We start from the raw sequence: 16,206 nt of genomic DNA on the forward strand, positions 1-16,206 counted from the left end.
TTAATGCTTCCCATTACCACAGCTGTTAATAGTGACCTGAGACACACTTGCACAGATCTATTAAATATGTTTTTCTTCAGACGTACAGGACTTCTTTCTTCTTCATATGATTTAATTGATGCCTGTTTGCAACTGTCCATGAGTGTCACTACTGTCAACAATACATGTTGTGTTTAGATAGGAACCATTGCTGTAGTTAAACCAACGTTTAAAAGTTCATAGTTTTTCTTTAAGCTTTCTATTTCCTTTATTTCTGTTAGATGTCCATGTCTGTAGACACATCTTGTTCGGATAATTATCACTTTAGACCTCAAACATGTATCTTTTCCAGGTAATTTAACATTTGCATAATAGTCTTTTAATTTAAAACGAAAACAAATACCCTATACTCCGTGTATAGAAATAAGTTGTGCCAAATATCAGCTGGCGGAAAGAGCACTCCCTGTTTCCTACTTCCGTTTTTGCTTTGATCCTATTGTTTTACCCACGAACAAATCTTCTCTTTCGTATCGTCCGTTATTTTTAATTTTCCGCGGCTCACATTGTCCTGACAAACAACTCGACCAGTGAGCGCTGTCCTGACCGCAGACAGGTATCAGTTATGATAGATTTATAGATATATACTCTTATCTTTCGAGCGAGGTCTTTCTGACGCCATGGCAGCGCGTCACGTGACGCAGCGGGTGGGGGCGGAAGTGAAGCTCGTGTCTTCCTGTCCCGTCCCGTGGTCCCGTCCCTCGCTCCACAACTCGCTCGTATCTCGCTCCGCGGACTGGAGCTGCGGACTGGAGTTGGTAGGATGAAACTCTGCTGCTTCAACGTTTCCTTCACCCGTTGAAACGCGCGCGGACGTTTTGTAAACTGCTCGCGCGCTCGGACGAGTTCCCGCGTCCGCCGCTGCACCGGCGCGCTGTGCTTGTTCTCACGGGTTGAGCCATTGTTATGCAAAGATGTGGTAACTTTGGTGTCGGGGCACTAATACACGCAGACACGCTGTGTGCACTGTTTAGTAGCAGCAGAGGGCGCGTTTACCTGCGCGCGTGTGTTGTGACTTTGTTTTAGAGAGGACAGCACAACTTGTTGAAACTTCCCAGCCTGACTGGCTCCAGGACCGCGATGGATGACAGTGGAGCCGGCGAGCTGCCCGGACGAGCGAGAAGACCCTCCAGTGTTTCCTCCGGGACGCCCGCTGCTGCAAAGGGACCGCCGAGTGGCCAAAGGCCCCACGTGAAGATCACTCCCTTCCACAGCTCGGCCATCCTCAGCAGCGGTGCTGCGCTCAGCAGCAAACGAGCAGCAGCAGCAGCTTCTGGGAGGCTGCTGGCGGCGCCTGGAAGCCACTTTCTGAACTCTCTGGGCCGGCTGACGGGCCCGCAGGTCCGGGGGAGGCTCTCCGCTGCTGCGCGCTCACAGGAGCGGACTCCCGGTTCAGACCCCGCGGCGCCGACGGGAGGAACAGCCCACGTGAGTCTCCTGCTGCGCCGACGAGCGTCAAGCAGCGCAGCGCTGAAATGTGTCCGAAGTGATTCACTATTCATCCAAAATGACAAGCACATGTGCTGTGTCTTGTACATGATCTGTGATAAAGTATAAAGTAAGAGTGGAAGTACAGAGTGAATCCTATCACCTGTGTGCACAGACCGTAACACAATGAAACGATAGACCTGTGATTACTAATACACATTACATGTGAGGACTAAGTCTTGGTGGAATGGCATATATATATATATATATATATATATATATATATATATATATATATATATATATATATATATATATATATATATATATATTTGGTGGCCATTTCACCAAATTCCTGCAAAGTGCTGTCCCCCAACATGAAAAACTATTTAACAAAACAATTAAGTATTCTCAAAATATTTCCCCTAAACCGTGTAATCTGTTTACGTTTTCTTTACATTTTCTGTTGTAATTCCTCACTAACCCTGTTGCTGGGACTCGTGTAGATAAGCCAGCCTGTCGTCTCTGTTGCCTCCACAGCTTCCTGCACTGAAGTCATCAAAAGCACCAAAGTCCGGTCCAGAGCTTCGTCTCGGCCGCGGAGGCAAAGAGAGCAGAGCTGCTTCCTCCTCCATCAAGCCTCAGTCCGGTTGGTTTCTTTCTCTTTGCAGCTATATGGATATTGATCTGATACAGATTCAAAATGCTGGATCAGGTTTTTGTGACAAGAGGCCAATCTGATACCATTTTAAAAATGCAAAACAATGCGTTACATTTACGTCTATGTATTTATTTGCATTGTATTTCATGTAGTTTTACAAAGTGCGTTGCGTGATGTTTAAGTCGAGCCGAGTGTTTCTTGACATGATGAATGATCGGGTCGGCCGATCCCTGAAAACGCTAAAAGTGGAACCCTGTTGTCTCCAGGCCTCTTTTCCTGTTTGAGTGTTCTCCTGTGTTTCAGTCATCATAGAAAACCCACATTAACTCCAATACTTGTGTTTATTGTATGTATTTGTTCAGCAAAGTCTTAGGAAAAAATGTATATCTGCAAAAAAAAAATCACTTTTAAAAGATATTTTGATCATAACTATGAACATCCAGCATGATATGAGCCAGATTCCCCAAACGCCTCCTGGAGCGTCAATAAGACCTTTATGGAAAGATTAGGACCTAAAGAATCAGAACCTGCAACAACAATCACAATAAAACAACGCCTTGGTCTGTTAGGAAGGAGTTTCAGTCAAAAAACTGTGTTGTTCGGTTAAAAAATGGAGAAATTACATATTTTATGCCAAATGATTGTCTGAATGGGGCATGCTGGGACTTAACATGGGAGCATATATTCCAAAAGGTTAAAGACCAGGTCTCGGTTGGGACTAAAAGTTGTATTGGCTCATCTCTGCTAATCTATCACCAAATTCGTTGCAAACTATTTTTATAATCTGTTCAATCTATTAGTTATTGCAGCTCTTGTGCCCGTTCACTGTGTTTGTTGTTGTGTTTGTTCGTTGGGGAATCTCCTTCAATGAAGCTGCAGTTATCAAAATGATGAGCGTTTCAATGCTTTCCATTTCATAATGTAAGGAGAGCGAGAAGTACAAAAGTGATCTTTTATTTAATGGCTATATTAATAATAACTAAACAGTGACAGGATTTCTTTCTTTTGGGCATTATTCACCTCAGTGTGTGTGCTTTTCCATCAGTGAAGAGAAGGAAGCGGAAGATGGGGATGTACAACCTGGTGCCCAAGAAGAAGGCCAAGGCCCTGAAGCAGCAGGACAAGGCAAGTCATCCATCATGCGTCCTCTCCTGTGCGTCACCTGACGAGCCCACGGCCAGGAACGTGGTTCAAGTGTTGATGCAGCCTCACTGCGTGTTATTCTGCAGTGAGGCTGCTCTGATTCCTGCTATTTTAATGAAGTATGGGTACTAAAAATATGCAAAATCATATTTTTTTTTACTGTACTTTACCGCGGTACCTTTTTATTATGGATACACCGAGCAACATTGATAGAGGAGAGAGAGGAGCTCAGTGTATCCTAGGAAGTCCTCCAGCAGTCCAGAGCAGCATATCTAGGCAGGAGCAGGGCTCACCTGAGCCAGGCCTAACTATACACCTGAGCCAGGCCTAACTATAACCCTGAGCCAGGCCCAACTATAGACCTGAGCCAGGCCTAACTATAGACCTGAGCCAGGCCTAACTATAACCCTGAGCCAGGCCCAACTATAGACCTGAGCCAGGCCCAACTATAACCCTGAGCCAGGCCTAACTATAAACCTGAGCCAGGCCTAACTATAACCCTGAGCCAGGCCCAACTATAACCCTGAGCCAGGCCTAACTATAAACCTGAGCCAGGCCTAACTATAAACCTGAGCCAGGCCTAACTATAACCCTGAGCCAGGCCTAACTATAAACCTGAGCCAGGCCTAACTATAGACCTGAGCCAGGCCTAACTATAACCCTGAGCCAGGCCCAACTATAGACCTGAGCCAGGCCCAACTATAACCCTGAGCCAGGCCTAACTATAAACCTGAGCCAGGCCTAACTATAACCCTGAGCCAGGCCCAACTATAACCCTGAGCCAGGCCTAACTATAAACCTGAGCCAGGCCTAACTATAAACCTGAGCCAGGCCCAACTATAGACCTGAGCCAGGCCTAACTATAACCCTGAGCCAGGCCTAACTATAGACCTGAGCCAGGCCTAACTATACACCTGAGCCAGGCCTAACTATAACCCTGAGCCAGGCCTAACTATAACCCTGAGCCAGGCCTAACTATAACCCTGAGCCAGGCCCAACTATAGACCTGAGCCAGGGCTAACTATAAACCTGAGCCAGGCCTAACTGTAACCCTGAGCCAGGCCTAACTATAACCCTGAGCCAGGCCTAACTATAAACCTGAGCCGGGCCTAACTGTAACCCTGAGCCAGGCCTAACTATAAACCTGAGCCAGGCCTAACTATAACCCTGAGCCAGGCCTAACTGTAACCCTAAGCCAGGCCTAACTGTAAACCTGAGCCAGGCCTAACTGTAAACCTGAGCCAGGCCTAACTGTAAACCTGAGCCAGGCCTAACTGTAACCCTGAGCCAGGCCTAACTGTAACCCTAAGCCAGGCCTAACTGTAAACCTGAGCCAGGCCTAACTATAGACCTGAGCCAGGCCTAACTGTAAACCTGAGCCAGGCCTAACTGTAACCCTGAGCCAGGCCTAACTGTAACCCTGAGCCAGGCCTAACTGTAACCCTGAGCCAGGCCTAACTGTAACCCTGAGCCAGGCCTAACTATAACCCTGAGCCAGGCCTAACTATAACCCTGAGCCAGGCCCAACTATAGACCTGAGCCAGGGCTAACTATAAACCTGAGCCAGGCCTAACTGTAACCCTGAGCCAGGCCTAACTATAACCCTGAGCCAGGCCTAACTATAAACCTGAGCCGGGCCTAACTGTAACCCTGAGCCAGGCCTAACTATAAACCTGAGCCAGGCCTAACTATAACCCTGAGCCAGGCCTAACTGTAACCCTAAGCCAGGCCTAACTGTAAACCTGAGCCAGGCCTAACTGTAAACCTGAGCCAGGCCTAACTGTAAACCTGAGCCAGGCCTAACTGTAACCCTGAGCCAGGCCTAACTGTAACCCTAAGCCAGGCCTAACTGTAAACCTGAGCCAGGCCTAACTATAGACCTGAGCCAGGCCTAACTGTAAACCTGAGCCAGGCCTAACTGTAACCCTGAGCCAGGCCTAACTGTAACCCTGAGCCAGGCCTAACTGTAACCCTGAGCCAGGCCTAACTGTAACCCTGAGCCAGGCCTAACTGTAACCCTGAGCCAGGCCTAACTGTAACCCTGAGCCAGGCCTAACTGTAACCCTGAGCCAGGCCTAACTATAGACCTGAGCCAGGCCTAACTATAGACCTGAGCCAGGCCTAACTGTAAACCTGAGCCAGGCCTAACTGTAACCCTGAGCCAGGCCTAACTGTAACCCTGAGGCAGGCCTAACTGTAAACCTGAGCCAGGCCTAACTGTAACCCTGAGCCAGGCCTAACTGTAACCCTGAGGCAGGCCTAACTGTAACCCTGAGGCAGGCCTAACTGTAAACCTCGTGTTTGATGGGCTAGATGTCACTCACACTGACACTAGGTGGCGCTATAAAGGTGGTTCTCAATCCGCCACTGAAGGTTTCTCTTCTACATCTCAGAGGTACATATTGTACATGAGTCTGTACACAGAATGGTAGCTTAAAAGAAGAGAACTGAATAATAGTCGCTAGCCATCACTGATACGAATCCCTCTGTTCATCAGAAAGAGGAACCAGGACCCCGTGTGGAGAAGAGCAGCGCTGCAGCACATGGGGAGCAGGAGAGTCTTCTGGAGACGCTGAAGGCCAGTGAACCAGCTGTGAGGAGTGAATCGTTGATAAAGTTGGAACCTGAGGAAGTCTGCCATGTTGAATACACAGAGATGGCCTTGGACTGTCTGGATCTGAAAGCTCAGGAAGAGCTGCTCTCCCCTCCCTTGTCAGGTGACAACTGCATCTCGCAGACTGATTCTGGCTTCATAAGACCAACATGTCCTCCTTTTCTTCTGCAGAATACATCGTCACAGGTCCATTTCCTGGTGTGCTCAGTGGTGAAATGATGGGATGTGTGTGTGCAGGAGTAGCAGCGGATGCTGAGATGACAGAAACAGACCTGGCTGAGGAGCTACCACTGTGCTGCTGTCGTATGGAGACGCCTCACAGCGGAGACGCCGTGTCCACAGGGGAGCAGAGCTGCATGGCCATGGAGAGCATGGATGGAATGGTAACATCCTCTGAAGTAATGAAACAAGGAGATATGCATGCATGCATATATGCATGCATGCATATATGCATATATATATGTATGTATGTATGTATGTATGTATGTATGTATGTATACATGTCTTCATTATCAGATTTGGCGCATAATGAGATTAATCACAGAAAAACCATGCGATTGATCAGTTAACATTTTTTCCCTTAGCCCAGCTCTACTATATCTCTGTCTATCTACCAGAAACATGCTCATCATAGTTTACTGTAGTTTCACACAGCTTTGTAAGGAAAACAATGGAAACCTTAGGTAATGATCAAAGTAGAATATATCAGTAGAAGCGGTTGCGGGGGGAGGCTATTATTATTGTTGTTGTTGTTATTATTGTTGTTGTTGTTGTTGTTGTTATCGGTCCACATCCACCAACAGAACTAAACCCTGTTGGTTTCCATGTGGTACAGCATCCTCCTCACCTTCTCTCCTCAGCTGATCCGTTGCCAGAGGCGAGTGATGAAGCAGGAAATGATGCGCCCCTCCAACACGGTGCATCTGCTGGTTCTGTGTGAGGACCACCGGGCCGGCATGGTGAAGCACCACTGCTGCCCCGGCTGTGGACTCTTCTGCAGGGCGGTAAGTGGAGCAGAGCACACGGACTCTGTGGACACGTGTACCACGCTGTACGTCATGTTTAATATGTGTGGACATGTGTACCACGCTGTACGTCATGTTTAATATGTGTAAACATGTGTACCACGCTGTACGTCATGTTTAATATGTGTGGACATGTGTACCACGCTGTACGTCATGTTTAATATGTGTGGACACGTGTACCACGCTGTACGTCATGTTTAATATGTGTGGACACGTGTACCACGCTGTACGTCATGTTTAATATGTGTGGACATGTGTACCACGCTGTACGTCATGTTTAATATGTGTAAACATGTGTACCACGCTGTACGTCATGTTTAATATGTGTGGACACGTGTACCACGCTGTACGTCATGTTTAATATGTGTTAACATGTGTACCACGCTGTACGTCATGTTTAATATGTGTGAACACGTGTACCACGCTGTACGTCATGTTTAATATGTGTGGACATGTGTACCACGCTGTACGTCATGTTTAATATGTGTGGACACGTGTACCACGCTGTACGTCATGTTTAATATGTGTGGACACGTGTACCACGCTGTACGTCATGTTTAATATGTGTGGACATGTGTACCACGCTGTACGTCATGTTTAATATGTGTAAACATGTGTACCACGCTGTACGTCATGTTTAATATGTGTGGACATGTGTACCACGCTGTACGTCATGTTTAATATGTGTGGACACGTGTACCACGCTGTACGTCATGTTTAATATGTGTGGACATGTGTACCACGCTGTACGTCATGTTTAATATGTGTGGACATGTGTACCACGCTGTACGTCATGTTTAATATGTGTGGACACGTGTACCACGCTGTACGTCATGTTTGATATGTGTGAACACGTGTACCACGCTGTACGTCATGTTTAATATGTGTGGACACGTGTACCACGCTGTACGTCATGTTTAATATGTGTGAACACGTGTACCACGCTGTACGTCATGTTTAATATGTGTGGACACGTGTACCACGCTGTACGTCATGTTTAATATGTGTAAACATGTGTACCACGCTGTACGTCATGTTTAATATGTGTGGACACGTGTACCACGCTGTACGTCATGTTTAATATGTGTGAACACGTGTACCACGCTGTACGTCATGTTTAATATGTGTAAACATGTGTACCACGCTGTACGTCATGTTTAATATGTGTGGACACGTGTACCACGCTGTACGTCATGTTTAATATGTGTGGACATGTGTACCACGGTGTACGTCATGTTTAATATGTGTGGACACGTGTACCACGCTGTACGTCATGTTTAATATGTGTGGACATGTGTACCACGCTGTACGTCATGTTTAATATGTGTTAACACGTGTACCACGCTGTACGTCATGTTTAATATGTGTGAACACGTGTACCACGCTGTACGTCATGTTTAATATGTGTGAACACGTGTACCACGCTGTACGTCATGTTTAATATGTGTGGACACGTGTACCACGCTGTACGTCATGTTTAATATGTGTGGACATGTGTACCACGCTGTACGTCATGTTTAATATGTGTGGACACGTGTACCACGCTGTACGTCATGTTTAATATGTGTGGACACGTGTACCACGCTGTACGTCATGTTTAATATGTGTGGACACGTGTACCACGCTGTACGTCATGTTTAATATGTGTGGACACGTGTACCACGCTGTACGTCATGTTTAATATGTGTAAACATGTGTACCACGCTGTACGTCATGTTTAATATGTGTGGACACGTGTACCACGCTGTACGTCATGTTTAATATGTGTAAACATGTGTACCACGCTGTACGTCATGTTTAATATGTGTTAACATGTGTACCACGCTGTACGTCATGTTTAATATGTGCTGTGGCGTCACGTGGCCGTGTGAACCAGAGCTGAAGCTTCACACGGGAGAAACAAAGTCAAGGGTTATGTCCGGCCCACCAGGAGATGAACCTTCACTTCCATGAATCCAAATATTTAAAAAAAAGTCCAGTTAACAAACATAAAGACAAGAGAAAATGGAGAAAATGGTTCTTTAAGCAAAACAAACGTTTTGGTTCCACACCTGAGCGCATGCATAGGCTACGTTAGCGCTGCGTGGACAGCCTGCTAGCTGTAGCCGCTAGCAGCGTCAGCACCATGGAGAGCTCACCATAACAAACATTACTGTTGTTCACACCTGATGCCAGCACACACAAACACACACCAAACATACACAAACACACAACAAACACACAACAAACATACAACAAACGTCAACAGCAGCTACTGTAAACGAAATAGAGACATTAAGCTACGTTTAAATGCAGGAGTCATTTACTATATAGGCTCATTTCTTTATTATTTTTACAATATTAAAGCTGTGTGTGTGTGTGTGTGTGTGTGTGTGTGTGTGTGTGTGTGTGTGTGTGTGTGTGTGTGTGTGTGTGTGTGTGTGTGTGTGTGTGTGTAAGAGAGAGAGACAGTCCAGCTTTTAAATGTGATTGATTGATAGGAAGCTTATTGTTTCATATATTTGTGGTTAAAAGTGCATTGCGTTCCACACAACAACAACTAATCAGATTAATTGTAGTTTAATCCGCACCCCTAGTTTTTTATTTATATTAAAAACTAGGGGGAGGCGGACTCTGTGTTTGCATCAATGATATCTATCTCTATATAGATATAGATGAATAATAAAACCTCTTCACGGTGTCCTCCTGCTCCGTCCCACAGGGCTCCTTCATGGAGTGCCGTCCGTACGGCAGCATCTCTCACCGCTTTCACCGTGACTGTGCCTCCATCTTGAGGGATCTCAGGTTCTGCCCTCACTGCGGAGAGGATGCCAGCGGCGCCAAGGAGGTCACGGCGTCCACGGCCGAGCCGGCTCCCTCCGTGCCCAGGTCCCACCCGGGGCCGGCGGCCGCCGCCCCCGTGGCCACGCTGCCCTCAGTCCCAACCACGCCTGCTGTTCCTCAGATACTCAGAGCCAAGAAGACCAGCGAGCCCCAGAGGAGCAGAGAGCAGAGCCCGAGCAGGTAACGCTTCTCCCGGGGAAACATCCCTCGTATCGCAGCCTTTGAAGGGTCATTCCAGCTGGCATTTTCTCTCCAGTGTGAACAGCGAGGCTGCGTGTGTGGCGGACAAACAACCCAAAGCGTCTCTGGAGAGCATCCTGATGGCGCTGGACGATGAGAAGTAAGCTCAACATATGTTGCTTCAGTCTGCTCACAAGTTCAGCGTGGAACCACAGTTTGCTTCTTTTCATCCCGTTTAGCCTGAAACCAAAGAAAGTGAAGTACCCCCCCCGGCAGCTGTACATATCTGCAAAAGAAGGAGAGCTCCAGAAGGTCGTTCACCTCCTGGGTAACTGGATGTGTGACTGGACGCGACGCAGCTGCACTAACACTCACTCTGTGCATGTTTTATCCTCTTTGTCATCACACTGATGGACCAAACTCTTTTCATTGAAGTCGACGGGAAGGACCCCAACTTCATGATGGAGGGCCAAAACAGAGGCACCCCTCTGCACGCAGCCGCTGCCGAGGGTCACCAGGAGGTCTGCCACATGCTGGTCCAGGTACTCATCAACGTGGACGCACATCATGACCCTGTTGTTCCTGAACGCTACCTCAGTGAGATGCATTCACATGTGAATACCAAACATCTGTAAAAACTACTGTAATGTAATCATGGGCGACTGGCTCCGTGGTGAGCGGGGTCCTCCTTCAATCAGAGAATCGGCGGTTCAATCCCCGGTTCTGCTCGTCCATGTTGATGTGCACTGAACCCCAAGTTGCTTCTGTTGCTGCAGAATGTTGTTTATTCCTGATGAGCAGCGATGGAATAAAAGTGGTGTTGAAGCGCTTTGAGCGTCAGAAGACTTCAGAGTTTCAGGTCCTTCTGATGTTTGTTCATTCTGTGATATGGAGACTGATTCAATATGTTTTTAAATAAATTCCTTCATGTAGGATGAATTGAGCTTGAACTACAGTGGCAGTATGTTCTGCTTCAGTCTGAAGGTGATGTGTTGAAGTCATGATGAAGTGAAACCACGAGCGCTGCTGGTCCAGGTCCTGATGCGTGTTGTGATGTCTCTCGTTCGACAGGCCGGAGCCAACCTGGACACGTTTGATGAGCAGCAGAGAACGCCTCTGATGGCGGCCTGTGAGAACAGCCACCTGGACACCGTGAAGTACCTGCTGAGGGCCGGAGCAGCCGTCGGCCACAAGGTGAGGCAGGCGGCCTGTCTCCTCCTCCGGCCTCTACCAGCTGCTGCTCAGCCTTCTCTGCTGCTGCTCAGCCTTCTCTGCTGCTGCTCAGCCTTCTCCTTCTCTGCTGCTGCTCAGCCTTCTCTACTGCTGCTCAGCCTTCTCTGCTGCTGCTCAGCCTTCTCTGCTGCTGCTCAGCCTTCTCCTTCTCTACTGCTGCTCAGCCTTCTCCTTCTCTGCTGCTGCTCAGCCTTCTCTGCTGCTGCTCAGCCTTCTCTGCTGCTGCTCAGCCTTCTCTGCTGCTGCTCAGCCTTCTCCTTCTCTACTGCTGCTCAGCCTTCTCCTTCTCTGCTGCTGCTCAGCCTTCTCTGCTGCTGCTCAGCCTTCTCTGCTGCTGCTCAGCCTTCTCCTTCTCTGCTGCTGCTCAGCCTTCTCTACTGCTGCTCAGCCTTCTCTGCTGCTGCTCAGCCTTCTCTGCTGCTGCTCAGCCTTCTCCTTCTCTACTGCTGCTCAGCCTTCTCCTTCTCTGCTGCTGCTCAGCCTTCTCTGCTGCTGCTCAGCCTTCTCTGCTGCTGCTCAGCCTTCTCTGCTGCTGCTCAGCCTTCTCCTTCTCTACTGCTGCTCAGCCTTCTCCTTCTCTGCTGCTGCTCAGCCTTCTCTGCTGCTGCTCAGCCTTCTCTGCTGCTGCTCAGCCTTCTCTGCTGCTGCTCAGCCTTCTCTGCTGCTGCTCAGCCTTCTCTGCTGCTGCTCAGCCTTCTCCTTCTCTACTGCTGCTCAGCCTTCTCCTTCTCTGCTGCTGCTCAGCCTTCTCTGCTGCTGCTCAGCCTTCTCTGCTGCTGCTCAGCCTTCTCTGCTGCTGCTCAGCCTTCTCTGCTGCTGCTCAGCCTTCTCCTTCTCTACTGCTGCTCAGCCTTCTCCTTCTCTGCTGCTGCTCAGCCTTCTCTGCTGCTGCTCAGCCTTCTCCTTCTCTGCTGCTGCTCAGCCTTCTCTGCTGCTGCTCAGCCTTCTCTGCTGCTGCTCAGCCTTCTCCTTCTCTACTGCTGCTCAGCCTTCTCCTTCTCTGCTGCTGCTCAGCCTTCTCTGCTGCTGCTCAGCCTTCTCCTTCTCTGCTGCTGCTCAGCCTTCTCTGCTGCTGCTCAGCCTTCTCTGCTGCTGCTCAGCCTTCTCCTTCTCTACTGCTGCTCAGCCTTCTCCTTCTCTGCTGCTGCTCAGCCTTCTCTGCTGCTGCTCAGCCTTCTCTGCTGCTGCTCAGCCTTCTCCTTCTCTGCTGCTGCTCAGCCTTCTCTACTGCTGCTCAGCCTTCTCTGCTGCTGCTCAGCCTTCTCTGCTGCTGCTCAGCCTTCTCCTTCTCTACTGCTGCTCAGCCTTCTCCTTCTCTGCTGCTGCTCAGCCTTCTCTGCTGCTGCTCAGCCTTCTCTGCTGCTGCTCAGCCTTCTCTGCTGCTGCTCAGCCTTCTCCTTCTCTACTGCTGCTCAGCCTTCTCCTTCTCTGCTGCTGCTCAGCCTTCTCTGCTGCTGCTCAGCCTTCTCTGCTGCTGCTCAGCCTTCTCTGCTGCTGCTCAGCCTTCTCTGCTGCTGCTCAGCCTTCTCTGCTGCTGCTCAGCCTTCTCTGCTGCTGCTCAGCCTTCTCCTTCTCTGCTGCTGCTCAGCCTTCTCTGCTGCTGCTCAGCCTTCTCTGCTGCTGCTCAGCCTTCTCTGCTGCTGCTCAGCCTTCTCTGCTGCTGCTCAGCCTTCTCTGCTGCTGCTCAGCCTTCTCTGCTGCTGCTCAGCCTTCTCTGCTGCTGCTCAGCCTTCTCTGCTGCTGCTCAGCCTTCTCCTTCTCTACTGCTGCTCAGCCTTCTCCTTCTCTGCTGCTGCTCAGCCCTCTCTGCTGCTGCTCAGCCTTCTCTGCTGCTGCTCAGCCTTCTCTGCTGCTGCTCAGCCTTCTCTGCTGCTGCTCAGCCTTCTCTGCTGCTGCTCAGCCTTCTCCTTCTCTACTGCTGCTCAGCCTTCTCCTTCTCTGCTGCTGCTCAGCCTTCTCTGCTGCTGCTCAGCCTTCTCTGCTGCTGCTCAGCCTTCTCTGCTGCTGCTCAGCCTTCTCTGCTGCTGCTCAGCCTTCTCTGCTGCTGCTCAGCCTTCTCCTTCTCTACTGCTGCTCAGCCTTCTCCTTCTCTGCTGCTGCTCAGCCTTCTCTGCTGCTGCTCAGCCTTCTCCTTCTCTGCTGCTGCTCAGCCTTCTCTGCTGCTGCTCAGCCTTCTCTGCTGCTGCTCAGCCTTCTCTGCTGCTGCTCAGCCTTCTCCTTCTCTGCTGCTGCTCAGCCTTCTCTGCTGCTGCTCAGCCTTCTCTGCTGCTGCTCAGCCTTCTCCTTCTCTACTGCTGCTCAGCCTTCTCTGCTGCTGCTCAGCCTTCTCTGCTGCTGCTCAGCCTTCTCTGCTGCTGCTCAGCCTTCTCCTTCTCTACTGCTGCTCAGCCTTCTCTGCTGCTGCTCAGCCTTCTCTGCTGCTGCTCAGCCTTCTCTGCTGCTGCTCAGCCTTCTCCTTCTCTACTGCTGCTCAGCCTTCTCTGCTGCTGCTCAGCCTTCTCCTTCTCTACTGCTGCTCAGCCTTCTCTGCTGCTGCTCAGCCTTCTCCTTCTCTACTGCTGCTCAGCCTTCTCCTTCTCTACTGCTGCTCAGCCTTCTCTGCTGCTGCTCAGCCTTCTCCTTCTCTACTGCTGCTCAGCCTTCTCCTTCTCTACTGCTGCTCAGCCTTCTCTGCTGCTGCTCAGCCTTCTCTGCTGCTGCTCAGCCTTCTCTACTGCTGCTCAGCCTTCTCCTTCTCTACTGCTGCTCAGCCTTCTTCTTCTCTGCTGCAGCTCGGCCTTCTCCTTCTCTACTGCTGCTCAGCCTTCTCCTTCTCTGCTGCTGCTCAGCCTTCTCTACTGCTGCTCAGCCTTCTCCTTCTCTGCTGCAGCTCAGCCTTCTCTGCTGCAGCTCAGCCTTCTCTGCTGCAGCTCAGCCTTCTCTGCTGCAGCTCAGCCTTCTCCTTCTCTGCTGCAGCTCAGCCTTCTCTGCTGCTGCTCAGCCTTCTCTGCTGCAGCTCAGCCTTCTCTGCTGCAGCTCAGCCTTCTCTGCTGCAGCTCAGCCTTCTCCTTCTCTGCTGCAGCTCAGCCTTCTCTGCTGCTGCTCAGCCTTCTCTACTGCTGCTCAGCCTTCTCCTTCTCTGCTGCAGCTCAGCCTTCTCTGCTGCAGCTCAGCCTTCTCTGCTGCAGCTCAGCCTTCTCTGCTGCAGCTCAGCCTTCTCCTTCTCTGCTGCAGCTCAGCCTTCTCTGCTGCTGCTCAGCCTTCTCTGCTGCTGCTCAGCCTTCTCCTTCTCTACTGCTGCTCAGCCTTCTCTGCTGCTGCTCAGCCTTCTCTGCTGCTGCTCAGCCTTCTCCTTCTCTGCTGCTGCTCAGCCTTCTCCTTCTCTGCTGCTGCTCAGCCTTCTCTGCTGCAGCTCAGCCTTCTTTGCTGCAGCTCAGCCTTCTCTGCTGCAGCTCAGCCTTCTCTGCTGCAGCTCAGCCTTCTCCTTCTCTACTGCAGCTCAGCCTTCTCCTTCTCTGCTGCAGCTCAGCCTTCTCTGCTGCTGCTCAGCCTTCTCTGCTGCTGCTCAGCCTTCTCTGCTGCAGCTCAGCCTTCTCTGCTGCAGCTCAGCCTTCTCCTTCTCAGCTGTAGTTCAGGACATGACTGAAGTCCAGTGTGGATCAGTGATGAAATGAAAGGCAGCCTCTGTGAGTTCAGGAGGTTGTTGTTGTTCGTCCCTCAGTGTGGAGATCACAGTACACAAAGATCACGTTAGAAGAATATATAATATAAGATGGAATCAAAATATAAAAGTACTTAAACGTAATGGATATTCATTTATTTTCTGTTTCGTAGTTTCGTTATGTAGTCGGTCCAATTCCTGTTTCATTTTCAAAGAACATGGTAATTTGATTTGTATATTAAATAATACGTCACTGCACGCTGAGTCTTCTGCAACGGCCACCAGACTTCAGTTATTAATATCAAATGTTCCCTATTTTCCTGACTTTGGTGGTTTTGAGAATATAAAGTGGCGCTGAACTCTGTTCCTGCATGTGAGGGTCTCACAGGGCGACCATCATCTCTGCTGGCTTATTGATTCATGAAGGAGTCGTCTGGATGTGTCGTTTGCACGAGGCTGAACTTCAGGCGCTTGTCTCATGTGCTGTTGTCTGCAGGACGTCGTCGGCTTCACCTGTCTGCACCTGGCAGCTAAACTGGGACACTGTGATATCGTCCATCATCTGCTGTCCAAAGCCTCCAAATATGTCAACTGTCAGGTAGAGTCACACAAACCTGTCCACGTGTTGCTCACCATGTGTGCAGCGAGTCACAGTGTGTGTGTGTGTGTGTGTGTGTGTGTGTGTGCAGGACGACGGGGGGTGGACTCCCATCACCTGGGCTGTCGAGTACAAGCACAAGGAGCTGGTCCAGCTGCTGCTGGCCAGAGGCGCCGACGTCAACCTGCGGGACAAAGTCAGTGCTCGCTGCTCGCACCTGTCACACACACGCAGCAGGATGCAGCTTCATGCTGCAGCTTCATGCTGCAGCTTCATGCTGCTGCTTCATGCTGCAGCTTCATGCTGCAGCTTCATGCTGCAGCTTCATGCTGCAGCTTCATGCTGCAGCTTCATGCTGCTGCTTCATGCTGCAGCTTCATGCTGCAGCTTCATGCTGCAGCTTCATGCTGCATCCTGCTGCATGTGTGTGACACGCTGCTCACTGTCACACACACGCAGCATGATGCAGCTTCATGCTGCAGCAGCATGATGCAGCTTCATGCTGCAGCTTCATTCTGACAGCGTCTTGTAGATGCATGATGTTTTATTCCTGTTGGTGTCTGTTGCTCAGAGGTGTGTGTGTGTGTGTGTGTGTGTGTGTGTGTGTGTGTGTGTGTGTGTCAGGCTTGTTAAGATGTTGTGAAGATTCAGAGTGGTAACAGTTAACAGAATAACTGGTGTTGATCCAGCAGTATAAACACGCCTTCACTTCCATTGATGACTTGACCTCAGATTACAAACTTATGTTCAAGCTACGTGAGAAACATTGACGTCATAAAGACCATTGTTCTTTATCTCAGAGAGAAATTCTCCTGCATAGAACAA

At 49.7% G+C, this 16,206-nt stretch overlaps 1 protein-coding gene across 1 annotated transcript in view; it reads left to right on the top strand.

Annotated features, from left to right (window-relative positions):
• Positions 1-731: 731 nt before the first annotated feature.
• ehmt1a (euchromatic histone-lysine N-methyltransferase 1a) overlaps positions 732-16,206 on the top strand; it is a 24,597-nt gene continuing 9,122 nt past the window's right edge. The window contains exons 1-13 of the mRNA XM_068598864.1: positions 732-1,464; positions 2,005-2,113; positions 3,171-3,250; positions 5,766-5,985; positions 6,120-6,265; positions 6,743-6,886; positions 9,609-9,910; positions 9,987-10,070; positions 10,150-10,238; positions 10,346-10,452; positions 10,982-11,104; positions 15,280-15,381; positions 15,473-15,577. Coding sequence (XP_068454965.1) covers positions 1,117-1,464; positions 2,005-2,113; positions 3,171-3,250; positions 5,766-5,985; positions 6,120-6,265; positions 6,743-6,886; positions 9,609-9,910; positions 9,987-10,070; positions 10,150-10,238; positions 10,346-10,452; positions 10,982-11,104; positions 15,280-15,381; positions 15,473-15,577 — 1,959 coding nt within the window. The 5' untranslated portion in view covers positions 732-1,116. The remainder of the gene's footprint in view (positions 1,465-2,004; positions 2,114-3,170; positions 3,251-5,765; positions 5,986-6,119; positions 6,266-6,742; positions 6,887-9,608; positions 9,911-9,986; positions 10,071-10,149; positions 10,239-10,345; positions 10,453-10,981; positions 11,105-15,279; positions 15,382-15,472; positions 15,578-16,206) is intronic.

The sequence above is a fragment of the Clinocottus analis genome, unplaced genomic scaffold (assembly GCF_023055335.1).
Source record: "Clinocottus analis isolate CAN_PGR_092001 unplaced genomic scaffold, fCliAna1.0.p SCAF_41, whole genome shotgun sequence".
NCBI classification, from domain to species: Eukaryota; Metazoa; Chordata; class Actinopteri; order Perciformes; family Cottidae; genus Clinocottus; species Clinocottus analis.